Below are 17,408 nucleotides of genomic sequence, written 5' to 3' on the forward strand. Positions count from 1 at the left end.
AGAGTGGCTGTATATTGATAGGAAAAAATATCAATTTTTCTTCAGCATAATAAAAAGGTGTGCTATCCGTAGGACGGTCACACTTACCGACTTCAGAAAATCGATAGACAGGGTTGCTACTCTACGATAACCAGGCAACTAAGAAAAGTAAATATTGGGCCAAGTTTAGTTAAAAGGCAAAGTTACACTGGTTAAAGGAGGTTATACTCAAAATGGGCATTGCAAAGGAGACACTGAGTGACTACAAGGAGCTCTACGAGAAGGCAAACAAGCTGGTGGAGGAGGAGAGTCGTGGCGATCCGCCCACAGATCCATTCCGTTCCCACTACAAAGCGCGCGATGTGCTGAAAGATTTAAAAAAGCAGCTGGAAGATCAGCTCGTTTCCATCCAGGCCAGCGAGGAGGATGGCGGCAAGGATGACCTGTGCTACAAGTGTATGCTGGCATTCATCTGTCGAGATCTGGGGCGAATCTACGTGTACACGGAGGAGCTGTCTGAGGGTGAAACCCTGCTGAACCGTTGCATAGAACTCACAGACCCGGTAAAGCAGTGTGCAGAAGGAATTATACCTTATCTGGGAGCGATCAACGAGCTCAGCCTTGTCTTTGCCACGCGACAGGAGTACAGAAAGGCTGCGGACATGCTGATTAAGGCGGAGAAGAACTACGAGGATTTCAAGGCCAATGGCGTTGGGGCGTTGGCCATAACGGATCTGTTCAGTCCGCCGGATGAAGCGGAAGCAGCCTCTGGTCCGACAGAGCTGGAAAAGCTGTACACCCTCTGTTGCTTCTATTTAGCCCAAATGTATGGTCATCTGGGCGAGCCAGAGAAGTCCGCCAGTTGCTGTCATCGCACACTACGTCGGCAGCTTCAGTACAAGTCATACGACGCCATCGACTTTGCCTTAAACACGGCCACTCTCTCGCAGTTCTACATTGGGGAGGAGCGCTTCAAGGAGGCACGGCATCACCTGGCCGCAGCCACGCTGGTCATGGCCGAGTATGAGGTTACCATGCTGACGCCGGACATGAGTGAGCAGCAGCGGCAGGATGCCACTGAGACCTTCAAGCATCGTTATGCCGATGTGGCTCGCTGCTGGGCCAAGTACGGCTTGTATTTACTGCAGACATCAAAGAGTCGGCTGCTAAAAGACGACGATGAAGAGGCTCAAAAACTAGACAAGGCCGCCCAGCATCTGCGGCTGACAGAGGAGGATTTCAGGTTCCCGGATCTGGATTTGACTGCCTGCGAGAACCGCATTAGCTGTGATTATTGTCTGACTTTCGACGATGCCAAGCTGGTGTTTCACTTTGTAAACGAATGGCTGGACATAGCAAAGGACTACTATAAGGCAGAGACAGAGGCTACAGAGTACTCCAAGATTATGCAGGACTACGCGGAGGCCTACGAGCACATAGCATTCTTCGAAGAGAATCCTGACAATCAGGCTAAGATGCAGAAAAGGCGCGCCAAGTATCTAGAGGACCTCATCGACCTGCTTGACCCCATCTTCTACATGAAGATCTGCAGGGAGTGCTGGTACGGAGCCGGCACGGCACACGCGGCTGTCCTGGACGTCCGCCTAGACATAATCAGGGAGAAGCCGACCCCTTCCGCAGACGAAATTAAAAAGGTCAATCAGAGCTGCATGAGGGCTATCAAACACTTCGAGAGCTATGTGAAGTCCTACCTGGCCGCCCCCAACAGCGAGGAGTGGCGCACCAGCATGGATGTGGAAGAGCAGCGCACCATGCTATACGCTCATTTTCACATTGGTAGAATATACTACAAACTGATCAGCGCACATCCTCTCCAGCAGCTGGAGCACCTCAACAGCTGCCACACCTACTACAAGCGCTTTATCTCCGGCTGTGAGCTGTACAAGGAGGCGGCCGAGCCGCTGCATGGGGAGATTGGTGTGGTGCGCGAAATGCTAGAGCTGCTTCCTCTCAAGATGACCACGGTCAAGGCGAGGTTGTCGTAAATATACGATTTTAAGACAATTTCCAACAAACTGCATTTCCAAAAGCTTTATAATACAATAAAACGCTTGCACTAAAAGGGTAGCCCACTTCCCGACGATTTCTTGCTCGCGATGCGCACTGACATGGGCGATTCGCAGCTGGACGGCTTGTACTGGCGCCGCTTGATCAGGTCACGCTGGATATTGCTGCCCAGCTTGCGGACGGGAACGGCCGTGATGCCGTCCAGCAGATTCTCTTTGGCATGCTTCAGGGTGCTCGTGATCAATTTCTCCACGCTGATTGCACGCGGATCCACCATCGGCTCACGCTCTAGTATGTCCACAATGATGCGCAGCGTCTCGTCCGACAGAAACTCTTCCAAGGGCAGCACCTCGATCAGCTCCTTAAACATGTGGGTCACAATAAAGTGAGTGCGATTAACCACGTCCGCATCCCCCAAATGAACATGGGCGCACAGCGAGTCCTTGGCATGATCAAATATGCCCGAGATCAGCTCCTCGGTGTTCACATCGCTCCGCTCGTAGTCGAAGACGGCCACCACCTCGCTGAACAGTTTTCGCAGCTCATCGGCGCTGATGTGTATGAAATACTTTTTGGGGACAATCGTCTGTAGGTGCTCCGTGATGCACTCAGCAATCCGATCAGTGTACCTTCCCTGAAAGTGGAATCGCACCCCAATTTTTAGTGAATATTTAATCGAAGACAGATCTTACCTGGAAGCTGTAGGCCGCTTGACAGAGGTACAGGGAGGCTCGATGCGAGAATTTCCTCACATTTTCAGGTGTTGTGCTCCGGCCAAAAAAGCGATTGAAGCTCTTTTGCACGATGGTGTGCACTCGGTCCATTATGAAATCATCTGGCATGGGGGGCAGCATATAGGCATCCACATTTAGTATGGCTGGACACACGAGAGCATCGTCGTTCGGCAGGAGCTCGCTGGTCACCTGCGGCTCCTGAGACGAATCCGTCTCATTGTTGATCTGCAGCGGCTTTGACTTGAGTCGCAGGGCACAGATCTCCCGTTCTAGGCACTGTTGGGCGAAGCGGAGTGGAGCCTGGATAGGATGCTTTGAGTAGAGGAATGAATACCACGGCATACCTCAATTTGCTGAAGTAGCGACTTCTCAATACCCATCAGCTTCTCGATGTCGTAGGAGAGATTGAGCACTTGAGGCTTTGTCCATTTAGCGTAGTTGCGCTCCTGGGTGTCCAGAATAATCCCAAGGATATTCTTCTCCTCGCGCAGAACAGTGAGTATGTTGAGCTTTTCAGTGTTGTTCTGAGTCTCCTGGATTAGCTCTTCCTCGCACCGACAGAGCTCTCGCTGCGAAGGAAATGGATATTCAAGAGACGTGAGATCGAGTCAAGTCAGAACTCACCTGTCTTTCCAAGAGCTCAAGTTCGAGAGCCCTTAGCTCATCCTCAGCCGTGGTCTCCAGTTCGAAGACGTAGCGCCTCAGTACCTCCTCCTCCAATTCGTCAAGATTGACAATTAGGCCGAACTTCTTCATCATGGCCTGCCTGATCTCCTCCTCGAGACGTGTAATCTCATACTTCATGAACTTAATATCTGTGTTCATGCGTCGAAGGTGGACAATGTTGATGCGGTGCCAGCGGCGCGTGGCCAATGTCTCCTCGTTTAGCTTGTCCGCACGACGGCGTAGGTCTATCAGCATGTCAGCATCGAAGAGTATGGCCTTGGACAAGTCGCGGTAGTCGTCGCCCTCGTAAAAGTGCTGTAACTGATCCATGCGCAGGATGGCACTAAGCTTCACCTTGTTGATCTCATGCTGCCGTTGTCGCTGGAGAAGACAAAAATAGTAACCGGTAGCTACAGAGGAACATGTATAGAGAACCTACCCTGAAGTCTAGGAGGGCATTCTTTTCGCGCTGGTATACTTCCTCGTGGTACTTCATATTGATCTGCATCTCGGAGATCTGTTTGCGTTTCATGTCCACATCACGCTGCAGATCCAGGACTTCGCGCTCAAGTTCATGGCGATCGGCCCGCATGGCGAAGGCCAGTTCGTAGAGAGGACGTTCCAGGCCACTGGGACAGGTGGTCTCATCCAGCCGAATGGTGGTCATGTCCAGCGAGTCAAGACTCTTCGTGTCGGCCTCTTCGTCCTCGCTGGAGGAAGACGACTCGGAGGAAGACGAGGATGACTCGTCGTCGCCTCTTATCCGCTTGGGCGGGCGCCATTTCTTCTTGAAGATGCGCCGCAGGAAATCGAAGAATTTGTGGCCCTTGACAGTGCTCATAAAAGTCAACTGAAGCGCAGCGATCTGCTCGCCCAGCTTGTCAATGCTCTTGCGCAGCTCGTCCAGCTGCCGGTTGGTGTCGTTGATCACCTGCTGAAGCTCGTTGCGGGTATTCATGGCTATTTTGGCATTCTGAAGCAGCTGTGTCTCAATCTCCTCGCTGTCACGCAGGATGTAGAGCTCCTGGTTGAGACTGATCAAGAAGGAGGCCATGAACTCGGCCTCCATCTTTACGTGAAAGCGCTTGACATGCAACTTCTCGAGTTCCTTGTCGAACAATCGGACCTCCTCGTTGATCTCCCCACAGATAAAAGCTTGCTCGAGCAGCATTTCCCTCAGCCAACGGTGGCGCAATTCCAGCATCATCGGGGAATCGCCCGCCTCGTTCCTCTCAAAGTAGGCGGCATCGCTGGGCGGGGGTAACTGCTGCAGCTCCTCGCTCAGCTCGGTATTCGATAATGTCTGCCCCACCGTAGATATCTGTAGCGAAGCGAACATGATTGATTCTTTTAAATCTGTCGTATTTTTGTCGGCCAGGCTCTGACTGCTAGAGGTCAGGGAGAATTTCTCCGATTTCAGGGAGGCCATCACTTCCTCCACGGTGCGCTCCAAGTGCAGGATATCATCAATGTTCACCCCGCAGCCCGGTTGGAAGTGCTCGATTAGATTCAACTCTGGATACTCCGAGTCCATATCCACTTCATGGATAGGTTCCACGTGGAGGCGATCCTTCGCCGGCAGATATTTATGAATGACATCGAGGCGTTCCCTCTTCTTGTGGATTGACTCTATCAGCACTTTCTTGCGGTCTCTCATCGCTATCACCTGTTGGTTGAAGCTGTCCACCAGCTCAAAGTGTCGTTCTCGACACTCTACGATTTCTATGTACTTGTAGGTCAGCGTCTCGGTCGACTTGGGCTCGTAGTCTGCCCCGATCTTTAGCTTGTAATCGCCCAGATTGCGCATCGCCTCCTCGATCTGGGCATCGTCATCGGGATGGTTCCGGTTTGGGTCGGGCTTCTGCCGCTCCAGCTTGTCCCAGTCGAAGATGCGTCGGATTTCGTATATCTGCCGCTTGCGATAGCGCAGCAGAAGGCGCATCATTTTCTTGCTAAAGCGTGGCGTTATGCTACGAGGATCGCGTCCAAAGAAGAAGCTTTCCGGCGGTGGTTCCCCAATTGAATCTTCCTTCTCTTCGGCCACGACCAGTTCTTGAAGACTATTGGAAAATTGATGTCAATCAGTGGATATATTTCAACAGGGATATACTTGATCTACGAAAATTCTGTGTATGTGTGTCTTATAAAACTAAACTAAAGGGTGCTTGAATCGGTTACGTGCTATAGGAAAAAAAAAATATGGAACTGAGGTTCCGGTGATCATAAAGGACACACAAGAAAGAACTGACAAGTGCAGTTGGTATAGGGGATAGCTGGCTTACACTTCCGGCTGTTCTGCGATACGATCCTGTCTGTGTAGGCTGCTTGTCGGACATAGCAAGAGATTCATGTTTGTGTAGCCGAATGTCAAGTGTGGCAGGTCCTCGTTGGAATGCGCTGGAACACACTTACCCCAGATCGTGCTCCTGTTTTAGACGCTCTTCGATGTCCCGCTTGATCTGCTCGAACTCCTCGCCGAGGGCTTGCAGCCGAAAGGTGGAAATGCCCGAAACACGGGAGCTGTCAAGGAAGAAATCATGAGGTCACGCAATCCCAGAGCACTGAACTCACCGCAAAGAGGAGACTGTGAAAGGGACATGGTCGAGCTCCTTTAAGAAGTGAGTGTACAACTTGGCGTGGCCCACCTGAGCGAACTCCAAGTCGTAGGCCAAATCCTCGCGCACATCATCGAGCTCTGCCTGGAGCTCCTCGCGTATCTGCTGCGTAATGCGATTATCTAGGAGTAAATCAGAGTCCTTAGCCCGCAGCCCGAGTGGGACATCCTCGTTGCGTCTGACGATTTCGAAGTATTCGCTCTGCAAGGATCCAATCTTTGCCAGAACAGCGTTGTCGTGCGCCTGAGCCGCCTCCTGTTGGCGCTTAAGCTCAGCATTGATTTTCTCTTGCTCCAGAGATGGTGTCTCCGGATCTATGATGTCCTCGGGCACCTCCACTCCCGCGGGCAGTGCAGGCAGATCCGCAAACAGTTCGTTTTTGACAATCCGATTTTCCCCTTTCCACTTGTAAAGAAATATATTGCCGTCGTGGCCAATGGTCAGCATGTGCTCCCCGTTGTAGCTTGTCTGGATGCTGGGAATGATGCCCTTTAAAGCATCGTGCATGGGATAAATGCGATACTCGGTTAGGTCGGTAAAATTTTCCGGATTCATGCGATTGATGCGCAGGCGTCCGTTGATCAGCCCAAAGATAAGGTACTCATCGCTGTGGGCGAAATTGGACAGTTAAGTGCAGATCTCTTTGATCCTGCGATGATAAACTCACATTATGCAGTACGAATGGATCTCCAGGTCATCCGCATCCTCTATCATGGTGCTATGGGTGGGTTCGGCGGCCCCGAACTCGAGCTCGTATATGTAGCCCGCATCATAGCCCGCCATGGACACCCAGATGGTGTCGCGAACCGTGTAGCGCAGCCATATGATGGGGTTGGGAACACTTGGTATGTGGAGTGGCTCCTCCTCCTCGTCCGGCTCGGAGTCGGCCAAGGCCGATTCCATATCGATCTGCAGCCCCGGATTAGCCTTCTTCAACTTCTCGATCTCCAACATTTTTCTCTCCCGCTTGCGTTCCTTGCGTTTCTTAATCTTCTCCCGGCGTATGTCCCGGCGGATGCGGCTCTTTACAGACACGAAGCGGGTGCTGCGCATTCGCGACGGCTCCGAAATATTGTAGCTCAGATAGGTCTCTTCTTCGGTGATCGCTATGCGTATGTCGTACTCGAACACCTCGCCCGTCTTGCAGCCAATGAGTACTACGTTCGGCTCCACATTGTGCCAGTAGAAGCAGTTAGGAACCGCCGTGAGCTCCACGAATCCTAGCGGCCTGAGGCTCACCAAATTCCACTCATCCCGGCCCAACTGGTAGATGAAGATGCTTTTGTCGGCGGCCCCGCTCAGAAGAAGAGAGCTGCTCCGATTGATGGTCAGCCGAGTGATGCGCGAGGTGTGGGCCTTAATTGCGCGCACCCGTTTCAGGGTTGGGTGGCCGGGTTTGCTCAGGTCGAGAAAGAGTTGGCGAAGAATGCCGTCCTCGAATCCTGCCACCAGCTCTGTGCCATACTCAGAGATCTGGGTGTCAAACCAGAGAAAGTCCACGCCGCCGGAAGCGAACTGCTTTTCCAGCAGCAGACGCCGCTGTTCGTAGTCGTATACGAAGATCTTGCCGCACTCCGAGAGGGCGAGGAAATGAGGCGATACGGGGGACATTTGGGCGGCCAGAACCCGACCGCCAATGCAGGAGTACAGCTGGCGGGGTTTCTGGGGCACGTCGTAGGTGTTTATGTCGCAGAACCATATGCCACCCTTGCCATCTTGGGCGTAGTGAGTGAAGTCCATCTCGTCGAAGGGCTTGATCTTCTGCATGCAGCGCAGCTCCACTTCGGCGATCTTGAACTCGTAGATGGGATCGATTTCCACAAAGAGATCGTCTTCCGGAGGGTCTGCCAAATCAACTGTTTCCCAGTACCAGACACGCACATATCCATCCATACCCACTGTGGTCACCTCGCCGTTCTTCATCGTTATTCGGGTGATGGGTCTGGTGTGGCAAGGCTTGCGACCCTTGCGGCACACCTCGAACTTGATCAGACCTGCCTGCCACAGCAGCATGTTGCCCCAGTCGCAGCCGGAGATCACGTTCTCGTCTGGCAACATGTACATGGCGTATATGTCACTGAAGTCCGTCTTTCCGAACCGGCCCAGATCGCCCTTCAGCTTGAGACCCGTGAAGGTGTTGGCCATCTTCCAGAACTTGATGTGGCTCAGACCGGAGGAGCAGAGCAGTATGGGATTGTATACGGAAAAGTGCACGAACAGGATATCGCTCTGAAAGGATTTTGCCCGAAGTATCACTTCAGCCTTTTCCCAGCGCCAGATGGTGATGATAAAATCGGGATATCCCGCCTGGGAAGCGAACAGATCGCCTGTGGAATTGTATGATCCTGCCGTAAAGCAGGCCTTGGCCGCATTTAAGAGCTTGACGCGCACATTTTGTGAGGGATGCTCGTATATATATATCGTGGGCTTGGGTCCATTCTCGCCCACTGTGTAGAGATTCTGGTAGTCGGGATGTTCATTTTTCTGCAAGCCACATATACCACAATATATATATTTTAATGCAACGTTGAGATGTCCAGAAACTCACTGTTATGAAGCCAATGCCGCACCCTGATACGGTTTCCTGGAATGTTACCTCCTGGCGTGAGATGCTGAAGGTGTGCAGATAATTTCCGGATGCAAATATTAGGGTATCCGGGTCGACCAGCACCAGGTTGAATAATCGCTTGCAGTTGTATCCGAAGGAGTGCCTGGCAAAAGAAGATAGATATCATTATTAGATGAGTTGTATGCGGAAGTCTTTCTCTCACTCCAAACTGATGATGTCCTGCTGGAAAGATATATCCTGTTCGTCCAGAAGTCCCTCCTCCTCGCCCAGAAGATCGAAGTCTTCGTCATTTCCTTGTGAACTATCCATTTTTCTTTAGCTGATAAACTGAACAGTTCTTTATTTTTGATCAACTTTAAAAAGTTTGCTTCACCATTTTTGTTTTTTGTTTGATTGTTGCCAGGGGCGCTTGGAAAAATATTGAGCGACGTGGAGCATGCGCAGATCCGTTCATTCAAGACTAATTTATTCGTATAATTCAACAGTTGACAAATAAATGCACTCTATTCACTAAATATCTAAATTCATAAACGCTTCATCATCTTCATCATCTTTAAAGAAATCTGCGAAACCAGCCTCTTCATTGTCTTCTTTTGGTTTATCTAAGAGATTGTTTTTGGTTTCGCTAGGAGTTCTCGTTGGAGCTGGCGATAGGAACTGTTTGATGGTGCCCTTTATAGGCACAGTAGATTTGGCAGGCGAAAAGTACTGCTCAATTTTGTTGGACTACAAAAGTTACAAATTATATTTTCTAGAATTAAGTAAAATATGCTGTAAATTCACCGAGGTGGGGGCCGATGTATGTGTGCCCTGCTGCAGGTTCTCCGCAAAGATTCCCACTTGGCTTAGGACCTTCTGTTTGTTTATTAGCATTTTCCAAATGGTGTCGTCGGCCGTTTCATTGGCCAACAGGTAACGACAAATCACCGTCTTTGTCTGCCCAATACGATGGGCACGACTTTCGGCCTGGGCAAGCGTCTGAAAATCATAAAGAAATACCGAAATGATTCGTTATTTAACCTGCGATCATAACCAACACTTGGGTTCCAGTCCAGCTCTGCAAAGACTATAAGCTCGGCTGCGGTCAGGGTGATGCCCGCGTTGCATGCCTTTAGTGAGAGCACAGCCACCCGGCAGCTGCTTTTATTCTGGAACGCGGACACCATGTCCGCCCGGAGATCGCTGCGCGTTTGCCCATCGATCCGTATGTGGTGCACATTGAGTGCGCTGAGGCAATCGCTAATGGCATCCATCATGACGCGATGATGGGCAAACACAATAAATTTTTTCTGCTCCTTGACAAGCGATTTGAGGTAGGCACTAAAAAAAAAAAGCTATATCAATCCTTCACTCTTGTATTCCAAAAGAAGTTACCAAACAGCCCGGGCTTTGACCTCCGCGGTGCGCGCATAGAAACGCAGTAGAATCTCTTCCATGATCTTGCCTTTGCTGTTTCGAAGCTCTTTGTTCATGGCATCCAAAGTGGTCTTCGTTTCGTCGTTGGTCCAAATTAAAGAGGGGTCTAAGACAACAGTTTCACTGAGGATAAGTAAAACACGGAATAACAACTGTATAGTTCGTAATAAAGGCCAAAGATTTACGCACCGATTCTTTTCAGCCAGCTGTGGTAGCACCTCAGATTTCGTGCGTCGGATCATGTACTTTAGTGTGAGTATAACCTTGAGTTCTTCTAAATTAGATTGTCCATTGGCATCCCAGCCGAACTGTGATTGCTTTCCATCACAGTAGCGCGTAGCTGAAGAATAATGTAGCATTTTAGACGAGATATAGTCAAAGAAAACAGACCTATAGGACTTACAGAACTCCTTAAAATTCAGGAATTTGCTATCAATTAGCTGCAGCTGTGTGAAAAGCTCCACAGGCCGTGAGAGAGCTGGAGTGCCCGACAACAGGACAACTCGTTTCGCCTGATCCGTGAGCCTCTTTGCCACCGCCGTACACTTAGCCTTGCTATTCTTAAGGGTATGGGATTCGTCAAAGATGATGAAGCCGTATTTACGCTGATACAACTTGTCAATGTGGCGTTCCATCATGTTGTAGCTGGTGATTAACACTTGGGCATCGCCTACATACTGCTGATTATTGTTGAGCACCTGGATGTAGTGGAGTGGAACTTTGGGAAGCAGCTCTGTTATGTGCACAGCCCAACTATCCCGCGTTGAGGCCGTGGTACACACTAGCAAGGGCCAATCCTCCTTGAAGTAATCAGCTACAGCCAAAGCTTGATAGGTCTTGCCTAAACCCATTTCATCACAGATCATAATCCGTCCTTTTTGTGCAATCGCGAAGCTAAAATTTAATTAAATCAGAATTTTTCTTTGTATGTTTCCACGCAATCTGCCACACTAACCATACTCCATCCTGTTGAAAGGGCATCAATCTGTCCGCCAGCTTGGGTTCGATGGATGCCAGCACGCTACGCTCCAGAGTCTTAGGTGGCTGCCGACAGAGGTCGAGGATCTTTTTAGGTATGGTGTTAATGGTCACATGGGGCTTTAAGTCCGCAACATGTGTCTCGAACAATTGATAATCCTTGACATCAAAGTTCCAGAGCCGGGTGGTACTGTCATAGGATCTCGTAGGTATGTTCTTGAACACTGCAATCAATTTTTCGTGATAGCCCGAAGTTTTTGCGGCAAAACGGCGCACACTTATCATATAAACACTACAGGTTATGCAGTTAACGAAAACAGCCGCCAATGGCTTATCCTTCTCCTCAGCGAGGGACAGCGTTGGGTGCTGTTGTTTGCTGTCCCCCTTAGGACGCTGATAAGGATGGGCGTCTGCGCGGCCCTGTTCCCGCGCAGCGGTTTGCTTGATGGCTTTGAGGGCATTAAAAAAAGATGAGCTCCTGTTGTCGCCGGCCGCGGCGCTGGACGTGGAAGCTGCTCTGCTGTTATTTTCCGTCGCTGGTGGCGATCTGTAGAAGTTAACTGGAGACTTTGGGGCCAGCTGGGAGGGATTTGGTACTTGTTGCGGCGCCTTAGAGTTGACGAGCTGCGACTTTTTGGCTTGCAGCTTGGCCAAGGCAGCGCGCTTCTTTTCTGCTATTTCAGCAATGCTACAAGTGGACATACTAAGCCAAAATAGCTAAAAACAGCTTAGGTAAAATAAACTTGTAGCGTCTCGTATCATCAAAAACCGGACTTAGCCCACTTAAGCCCCCTCTATTTAAATAGTTCAACTTGAGGTATATGGCGGAGAATATTAAAGATTGTAAGTTCTTCTTGTCGCTCCATGCCATCTTTCATATGAACTTAAAAAACCACAAAATATCTCACCTGAACTGCGCTAACATTATTAAATTTGCATTATTTTCGGGGGAAAATTGAAATACCCCCTTGGCTTACAATGGGTTAATCGTTCAGAGGAAATCCCAAAAAAGTCCCACCAAACTTAAGCGCCAAAACGAAATTGTTTGAAAGTGAATGAGCGAAAATAATTTAAATGCAATCTATTGGAATAAATGATACACGTAAGTACGATTTGTGAGCGAATCCTAAGCACAATGAATGCGAATTATCAATAAAGTTCTTTAAGTTTGCTCTTACCGTTTTGATTAGGAAGAGTTATCAACTTCCCTTTCTATTATCAAGTTTAAACCGGCATGTAGGATTTCCCAAAACGAAGAATTTTGGAAATAAAAGCCTTTATCTAGATCTTTAAGAGTCGAATACGCCAATACGTTATCTATTAATTTAAGAACTAGCAATGTACTCTTTAGTATAGGATAACATCAAGTGGGTGCACTCAAGCATAAGAAGGGACTTTGATAAGGAGTTTGTATAAAAGCGTCTGTATGCTGGAAATTGGTCATGAGTTACTCAGTCACCATGAAAGTGTTCGTAGTATTGGCTCTGGCTTTGGCCGCCGTCTCCGCAGAGACTATCCAGCAGGTTCACCCCAAGGACCTGCCGAAGGACACCAAGATCAATGGCCGTATTGTCAACGGCTACCCTGCCTACGAGGGCAAGGCCCCCTACACTGTTGGGCTCGGCTTCAGCGGCAACGGCGGCTGGTGGTGCGGCGGTTCCATCATTGCCCACGACTGGGTTCTGACTGCTGCTCACTGCACCAACGGAGCCAGCCAGGTGACCGTCTACTACGGCGCAACCTGGCGCACCAACGCCCAGTTCACCCACACCATTGGCAGCGGTAACTTCATCCAGAACCACAACTGGCCAAACAACAACGGCAACGACATCGCTTTGATCCGCACTCCACACGTGGACTTCTGGCACATGGTCAACAAGGTCGAGCTGCCAAGCTATAACGACCGTTACAACATGTACGATGGATCCTGGGCCGTGGCCTGCGGCTGGGGTCTGACCACCGCCGGCTCTCAGCCCGACTGGATGGAGTGTGTCGATCTGCAGATCATCAGCAACTCTGAGTGCTCCAAGACCTATGGCTCCCAGCCCGACGGCATTCTCTGCGTCTCCACCTCTGGCGGCAAGTCCACCTGCTCGGGCGACTCTGGCGGCCCTCTGGTCCTCCACGACGGCGGCAGACTGGTTGGTGTCACCTCCTGGGTCGCTGGCAACGGTTGTACCGCTGGCCTTCCATCTGGCTTCACTCGCGTCACCAACCAATTGGATTGGATCCGGGACAACTCTGGTGTTTCGTACTAATAAGTCCGGTTTAAAATTGCAATAAAATAAATGCATTAACAAAGAAACCATTTGTGTGAATTTTAATATTAAACACTTAATTCACATATTGAATTGTTCAAAAATCTTCTTTTAAAATCGTTTATTCAATGGTCCCTCAGTTCGATCTTGGATGGAAGATTTTCCGACATGTATACTAATTGAAAATGTTATTGGGTTTAAATACTGTGTACAGATAAGTTTTTGTTACACCTCTTTATACATACATATGTTCCTCTTGAGTTGGGTTCATATCAGCCTTAATTTATTCTATATGTATAAAAATCTCGCGTCACGGTATTTGTGGTAAAACTCCTCCCAATAGGCTCCATCGATTTTTAAGAAACTTTTTTTGTATATTTAGTAGGTATGGGAATAGGTGGTAGAGTACTTTTAGTCTTCCTACCACCACCCACCACTTTTTAATCGGGATTTTAGAATTGTTGGGATACCGATTTTTGTCAGGAAGAACAGCAATTTGGCCAATATGTGTGTATATTCCAGTGAACAATGGCAGAAATACGCAGGGGGCCAAGTTGCGCCTTCAAATAAATAATGCAATAAACTGGCAAAATAATAGAGCAGAAAGAATCCGAAAAGATTTGCGTGTAAGCATATTATTATATTATATTATATTATTCACAATCACAGAGAAAATCGCAGACAACGTCAAGAAGTACATCGCGTACTTACATCCGCTTCGTTTTAAGGGTCAAGGATTAATTGAAATTTTTTCAATTATATAACTTGGGAAATTTTTCTGCTTTATCTGAAATATTACTATGCAAATCAGTTCATTCGCATTTCATTTGGTCGTATCTTCTTTCGCCTCGAGTTGGCTTATAGGAATCTGTTGTGGAGTACGCCCTGAATGGGCTGGCAATCAAGACTTATCAGGGTATCAACTCGAAAGGTCTGCACGACGACTGTGACTGAAGCGCACAATCTGTTAATGAATGAAAAGAGTGGGTTTGAGTAGAGTGGACTGGCATGAGCCACAGGAACTAGAAGATAAGATTGCCGGTGTAAGTGGATTGAACTTTCAAGTATTTATTTTCCATCTCAAATTCGATACCCCGAATGCCCCTATATAAATCATTGTCGGGACTGCCATTATTCAGTTGTGCTAAATTGTCCAACATGAAACTGTTCCTCGCTGTCCTGGCCCTGGCCTTTGCCTGCGCTTCTGCTTTGCCGCAGAAGGCCGAACCTGTGCCACTGAAGGACGCAGTCCTCGGCTCGTCCCCTGGCTCCATTGAAGGTCGTATTACCAATGGTTATCCTGCCTACGAAGGAAAGGTGCCCTACGTCGTTGGCCTGGGCTTCAGCAAAAGCGGCAGCGGCTGGTGGTGCGGTGGATCCATCATCGGCAACACCTGGGTGGTTACGGCCGCTCACTGCACCCACGGTGCCGACTCCGTGACCATCTACTACGGCGCCCTGTGGCGCCTGCAGGCCCAGTACACCCACACCGTGCACAGCGGCAGCTTCAGACAGCACTCTAACTACAACACCAACAACCTGAACAACGACATCTCACTGATCAACACCCCACACGTGGACTTCTGGCACCTGGTCAACAAGGTGGAGCTGCCCAGCTACAACGACCGCTACAACACCTACTCCGGATGGTGGGCTCTGGCCTCCGGCTGGGGCAGGACATCCGACAACAGCGGCGTGTCTGACTACTTGAACTGCGTCGACTCCCAGATCATTGACCGTTCTGCCTGCTCGAGCGTGTACGGTACTGATGTGATCACCGACCACGTCATTTGCACCTCGACTCCCGATGGCAAGTCAACCTGTTCCGGCGACTCTGGTGGCCCTCTGGTCCTCCACGAAGGCAGCAAACTGGTTGGTGTCACCTCCTTCGTGGCCTCCAACGGATGCACCTCCGGTCTTCCTGATGGTTTCACCCGTGTCACCAGCTACCTGGACTGGATCCGCGACCACACCGGCATCTCCTACTAAATTATTTTGTTCTTGAAATAAATAAGTCGTAGCACCCCGTAAAAGTTTTGTTTCCTTTTCACTTTTAATTAAAATCCCGTATCTACCATATTTTCAATACGAATATGAGGGATTTGTTTACTTTGACTTTTGATAATGTGCCGTGCCACTTTAATTGCGCATCTTCAAAATATATTGGAAATCTTTTGCACTTTAAACCATTCCATAATTTTAGCTTAATCATACATACATATATATTCCAAATCTATGCAAAATGTATTTCTTCGTATCTTTCCAAAGAAGCAGGCCCAAGCATTATCAATCAATAGATACAATGACCAGGTGCGAAATTTATCTCAAGTGGAGTACTCGAGAACTCGGTTTACTTATTATATATTGTATATTTAAATTGACAATTTTTTTTTGTTTTTTTTATAACCTTGTTTCAGATTATATATATATTTATATTATAAACAAAACTATAGACACTGATTAGATAGAGGAGAGGAGTGTAGTTTCGAGCAGAGAGGCGGCCAGGCCGCAGGAAAGATCTAAGGTAAGTGCTGACATCAACATGAAGGTGTTGGCTATTCTGGCTTGACCCATACATACCCATGTCCACCAAGGTCGAGTTCCGCGTTACTTTATCAGTTGCAGCCTTTCAAATTTCTTCTGGCGCGGCGCACTCACAATAGCCCATGCATGTGCATATATAAGAACACCAATCGACAATATTCCAACCAAATGTTTGTTTCAATAAATATGTAAAGATTTGCTCGAATCTCATACATTTTCGTATTCATTATTACAATTAAAGCTTCTTTATTAACTATATGGACAATGCGCTGCAGGGCATCGTTTGATTCACAACAATTGATTGCTGTCTGCACGCACCTTAGCGGACCGGAACCCAGCTCTCCAAGACATCGGCGTACTTCTTGCGATCTGAAGTGAGAACACCAGAAGGAAATTGAGTTATCGCTCGGGAGTAATTGAAACTTCTAGTCCACTTACCCTTCACGGGAAAGTCCTCGGGATGCAGCTCGATGTAGTGCCGCAGCACGGCATCGCGTTTGGCCAGATACTCGTTTCGTTTCTGGTCGAAATAGTAGCCGGCACCACCGCCAATGGCCGCAAAGGCAATATGTTTCTGGATGCCTATCGGAGAACGTTCATAATGCATTAAACTACTAGATTTAAAGCACAAAAACAATGTTACGTCACATGGCGACAGCGCAACACTTACCCGACATTACGGGCTTACGGAAGCCCCAGTTGACGAAAATGGCCAGGCCGAAGCCAGCCAGGGTGCAGGCAAAGGGATTCCATATGGGCGACAGGAAAGAAGCCTGGCGATTGCCCTTATTCGTCAATAGTTCCAGTGGATCGTTTACGGGCGAGACGTTCATGTTGACAGAAAAGACAATAGTGATGGACTATCGCTAAGAAACACTTATTTTCGCGTACAAATATATATCGATGGTTTTGTGCGATAAGCTGATTAGGAGGGTTGCTTTTCGATGACATGTACAGGTCTATCGAAATTCAAAACAAGCGATTCGGACCAACGTTTAAAAATTTGAAATAAAACAAACGTTTATTCTTTAATATTTTTTATAGTTTTACAATATTACATACATTAAATGGCAAGCAAGGCATTTTCAATAGAATGTGTTTAAGGCAATTCATATAGTATTTTGTATAGTGTTGGCTGCTAAAATTTGTAAACTTTAAGGCTGTTTGTATATTTCTGCTCGAGTATTTCTGTAGTTCGAGGTTACGGTAAGCAACCCCTTGGATTATTCCGATTATTCAGTAAAAACTGACTATATGTGGTACAAACATCAAAGGCGCAAGTAAAATTTCAAATAGGCACAATTATTACATAGTTTATATAAGGCCGTGTCCTGCTCAAGCCTCTAATTTACAGCTAAATTTACATTTTCATATTTAGATATTTATATAGTATCATAGTAAAATTTCTATAACTGTTGGAGTAATCCAATAAATAAATGATAAACTAAATTCATAGGTCAAAAAACGTTTTTATTTCAAAATTAAGCATTTCTTGTGGGTTTTGTTTGATTTTTTGTATAGTTTTTCTTTTTTATCAACTACTGATGATGGTTTGGAACACACAAATTTAAAGGATCTAAACAAGAATGGCTAAAAAATCATATAAACTAACCAAATTCTA

At 48.0% G+C, this 17,408-nt stretch overlaps 6 protein-coding genes across 7 annotated transcripts; 3 read left to right on the plus strand and 3 right to left on the minus strand.

Moving 5' to 3' along the window:
• The first annotated feature begins 85 nt into the window (after nt 1-85).
• On the plus strand, nt 86-2,067 carry LOC4816514 (KIF-binding protein). The gene has a single exon (XM_001355906.4). It carries the CDS (start codon nt 213-215, stop codon nt 1,983-1,985), a length of 1,773 nt encoding a protein of 590 aa, XP_001355942.2. The 5' UTR covers nt 86-212; the 3' UTR covers nt 1,986-2,067.
• On the minus strand, nt 2,005-8,929 carry LOC4816458 (cilia- and flagella-associated protein 44). Of its 2 annotated transcripts, XM_001355905.4 has the most exons (10): nt 8,794-8,929; nt 8,571-8,733; nt 6,690-8,506; nt 5,979-6,629; nt 5,820-5,927; nt 3,847-5,467; nt 3,366-3,788; nt 3,086-3,310; nt 2,700-3,017; nt 2,005-2,641 (listed from the first exon to the last, which is right to left on the minus strand). In XM_001355905.4, the coding sequence occupies exons 1-10, from the start codon at nt 8,898-8,900 to the stop codon at nt 2,057-2,059; spliced, it is 6,018 nt and encodes a 2,005-aa protein (XP_001355941.3). In that variant the 5' UTR covers nt 8,901-8,929; the 3' UTR covers nt 2,005-2,056. The 2 variants fall into 2 exon arrangements, with proteins under 2 accessions (XP_001355941.3, XP_033236413.1); XM_033380522.1 differs by lacking the exons at nt 5,820-5,927; nt 5,979-6,629; nt 6,690-8,506; nt 8,571-8,733; nt 8,794-8,929 and adding an exon at nt 5,690-5,801.
• A 107-nt stretch (nt 8,930-9,036) lies between these two features.
• Marcal1 (SWI/SNF-related matrix-associated actin-dependent regulator of chromatin subfamily A-like protein 1) lies at nt 9,037-11,788 on the minus strand. The gene is made up of 7 exons (XM_001355904.4): nt 10,963-11,788; nt 10,411-10,901; nt 10,197-10,347; nt 9,966-10,130; nt 9,629-9,911; nt 9,375-9,569; nt 9,037-9,317 (listed from the first exon to the last, which is right to left on the minus strand). Exons 1-7 carry the CDS (start codon nt 11,685-11,687, stop codon nt 9,102-9,104), a joined length of 2,226 nt encoding a protein of 741 aa, XP_001355940.2. The 5' UTR covers nt 11,688-11,788; the 3' UTR covers nt 9,037-9,101.
• A 633-nt stretch (nt 11,789-12,421) lies between these two features.
• Jon25Bi (Jonah 25Bi) lies at nt 12,422-13,290 on the plus strand. Its single transcript, XM_001355902.4, has one exon. The coding sequence runs from the start codon at nt 12,428-12,430 to the stop codon at nt 13,241-13,243; it is 816 nt and encodes a 271-aa protein (XP_001355938.2). The 5' UTR covers nt 12,422-12,427; the 3' UTR covers nt 13,244-13,290.
• A 1,084-nt stretch (nt 13,291-14,374) lies between these two features.
• Nucleotides 14,375-15,276, plus strand: Jon25Bii (Jonah 25Bii). Its single transcript, XM_001355903.4, has one exon. It carries the CDS (start codon nt 14,402-14,404, stop codon nt 15,230-15,232), a length of 831 nt encoding a protein of 276 aa, XP_001355939.3. The 5' UTR covers nt 14,375-14,401; the 3' UTR covers nt 15,233-15,276.
• Nucleotides 15,277-15,943: 667 nt separating this feature from the next.
• Nucleotides 15,944-16,645, minus strand: ND-B14.5B (NADH dehydrogenase (ubiquinone) B14.5 B subunit). The gene is made up of 3 exons (XM_001355901.4): nt 16,458-16,645; nt 16,226-16,369; nt 15,944-16,156 (listed from the first exon to the last, which is right to left on the minus strand). The coding sequence occupies exons 1-3, from the start codon at nt 16,618-16,620 to the stop codon at nt 16,107-16,109; spliced, it is 357 nt and encodes a 118-aa protein (XP_001355937.2). The 5' UTR covers nt 16,621-16,645; the 3' UTR covers nt 15,944-16,106.
• Nucleotides 16,646-17,408: the final 763 nt, after the last annotated feature.

The sequence above is a fragment of the Drosophila pseudoobscura genome, chromosome 4 (assembly GCF_009870125.1).
Source record: "Drosophila pseudoobscura strain MV-25-SWS-2005 chromosome 4, UCI_Dpse_MV25, whole genome shotgun sequence".
Taxonomy (NCBI): Eukaryota; Metazoa; Arthropoda; class Insecta; order Diptera; family Drosophilidae; genus Drosophila; species Drosophila pseudoobscura.

Excerpts from the sequence above, each read along its gene's own strand:
- Marcal1 (XM_001355904.4), bottom strand. The coding sequence starts at position 11,687 with ATGTCCACTTGTAGCATTGCTGAAATAGCAGAAAAGAAGCGCGCTGCC. Across the intron at positions 10,348-10,410 it reads CCTGAATTTTAAGGAGTTCT|CTACGCGCTACTGTGATGGA; the intron begins GTAAGTCCTATA and ends ATTATTCTTCAG. Across the intron at positions 9,570-9,628 it reads AGCTGGACTGGAACCCAAGT|ACGCTTGCCCAGGCCGAAAG; the intron begins GTTGGTTATGAT and ends TATGATTTTCAG.
- LOC4816458 (XM_001355905.4), bottom strand. The coding sequence starts at position 8,900 with ATGGATAGTTCACAAGGAAATGACGAAGACTTCGATCTTCTGGGCGAG. Across the intron at positions 5,928-5,978 it reads TTCACAGTCTCCTCTTTGCG|CTCCCGTGTTTCGGGCATTT; the intron begins GTGAGTTCAGTG and ends CTTCCTTGACAG. Across the intron at positions 3,018-3,085 it reads CGCTACTTCAGCAAATTGAG|TGCCTAGAACGGGAGATCTG; the intron begins GTATGCCGTGGT and ends TTCGCCCAACAG.
- LOC4816514 (XM_001355906.4), top strand. The coding sequence starts at position 213 with ATGGGCATTGCAAAGGAGACACTGAGTGACTACAAGGAGCTCTACGAG.
- ND-B14.5B (XM_001355901.4), bottom strand. The coding sequence starts at position 16,620 with ATGAACGTCTCGCCCGTAAACGATCCACTGGAACTATTGACGAATAAG. Across the intron at positions 16,370-16,457 it reads CCGTAAGCCCGTAATGTCGG|GCATCCAGAAACATATTGCC; the intron begins GTAAGTGTTGCG and ends GTTCTCCGATAG. Across the intron at positions 16,157-16,225 it reads CGAGGACTTTCCCGTGAAGG|ATCGCAAGAAGTACGCCGAT; the intron begins GTAAGTGGACTA and ends TTCTCACTTCAG.
- Jon25Bii (XM_001355903.4), top strand. The coding sequence starts at position 14,402 with ATGAAACTGTTCCTCGCTGTCCTGGCCCTGGCCTTTGCCTGCGCTTCT.
- Jon25Bi (XM_001355902.4), top strand. The coding sequence starts at position 12,428 with ATGAGTTACTCAGTCACCATGAAAGTGTTCGTAGTATTGGCTCTGGCT.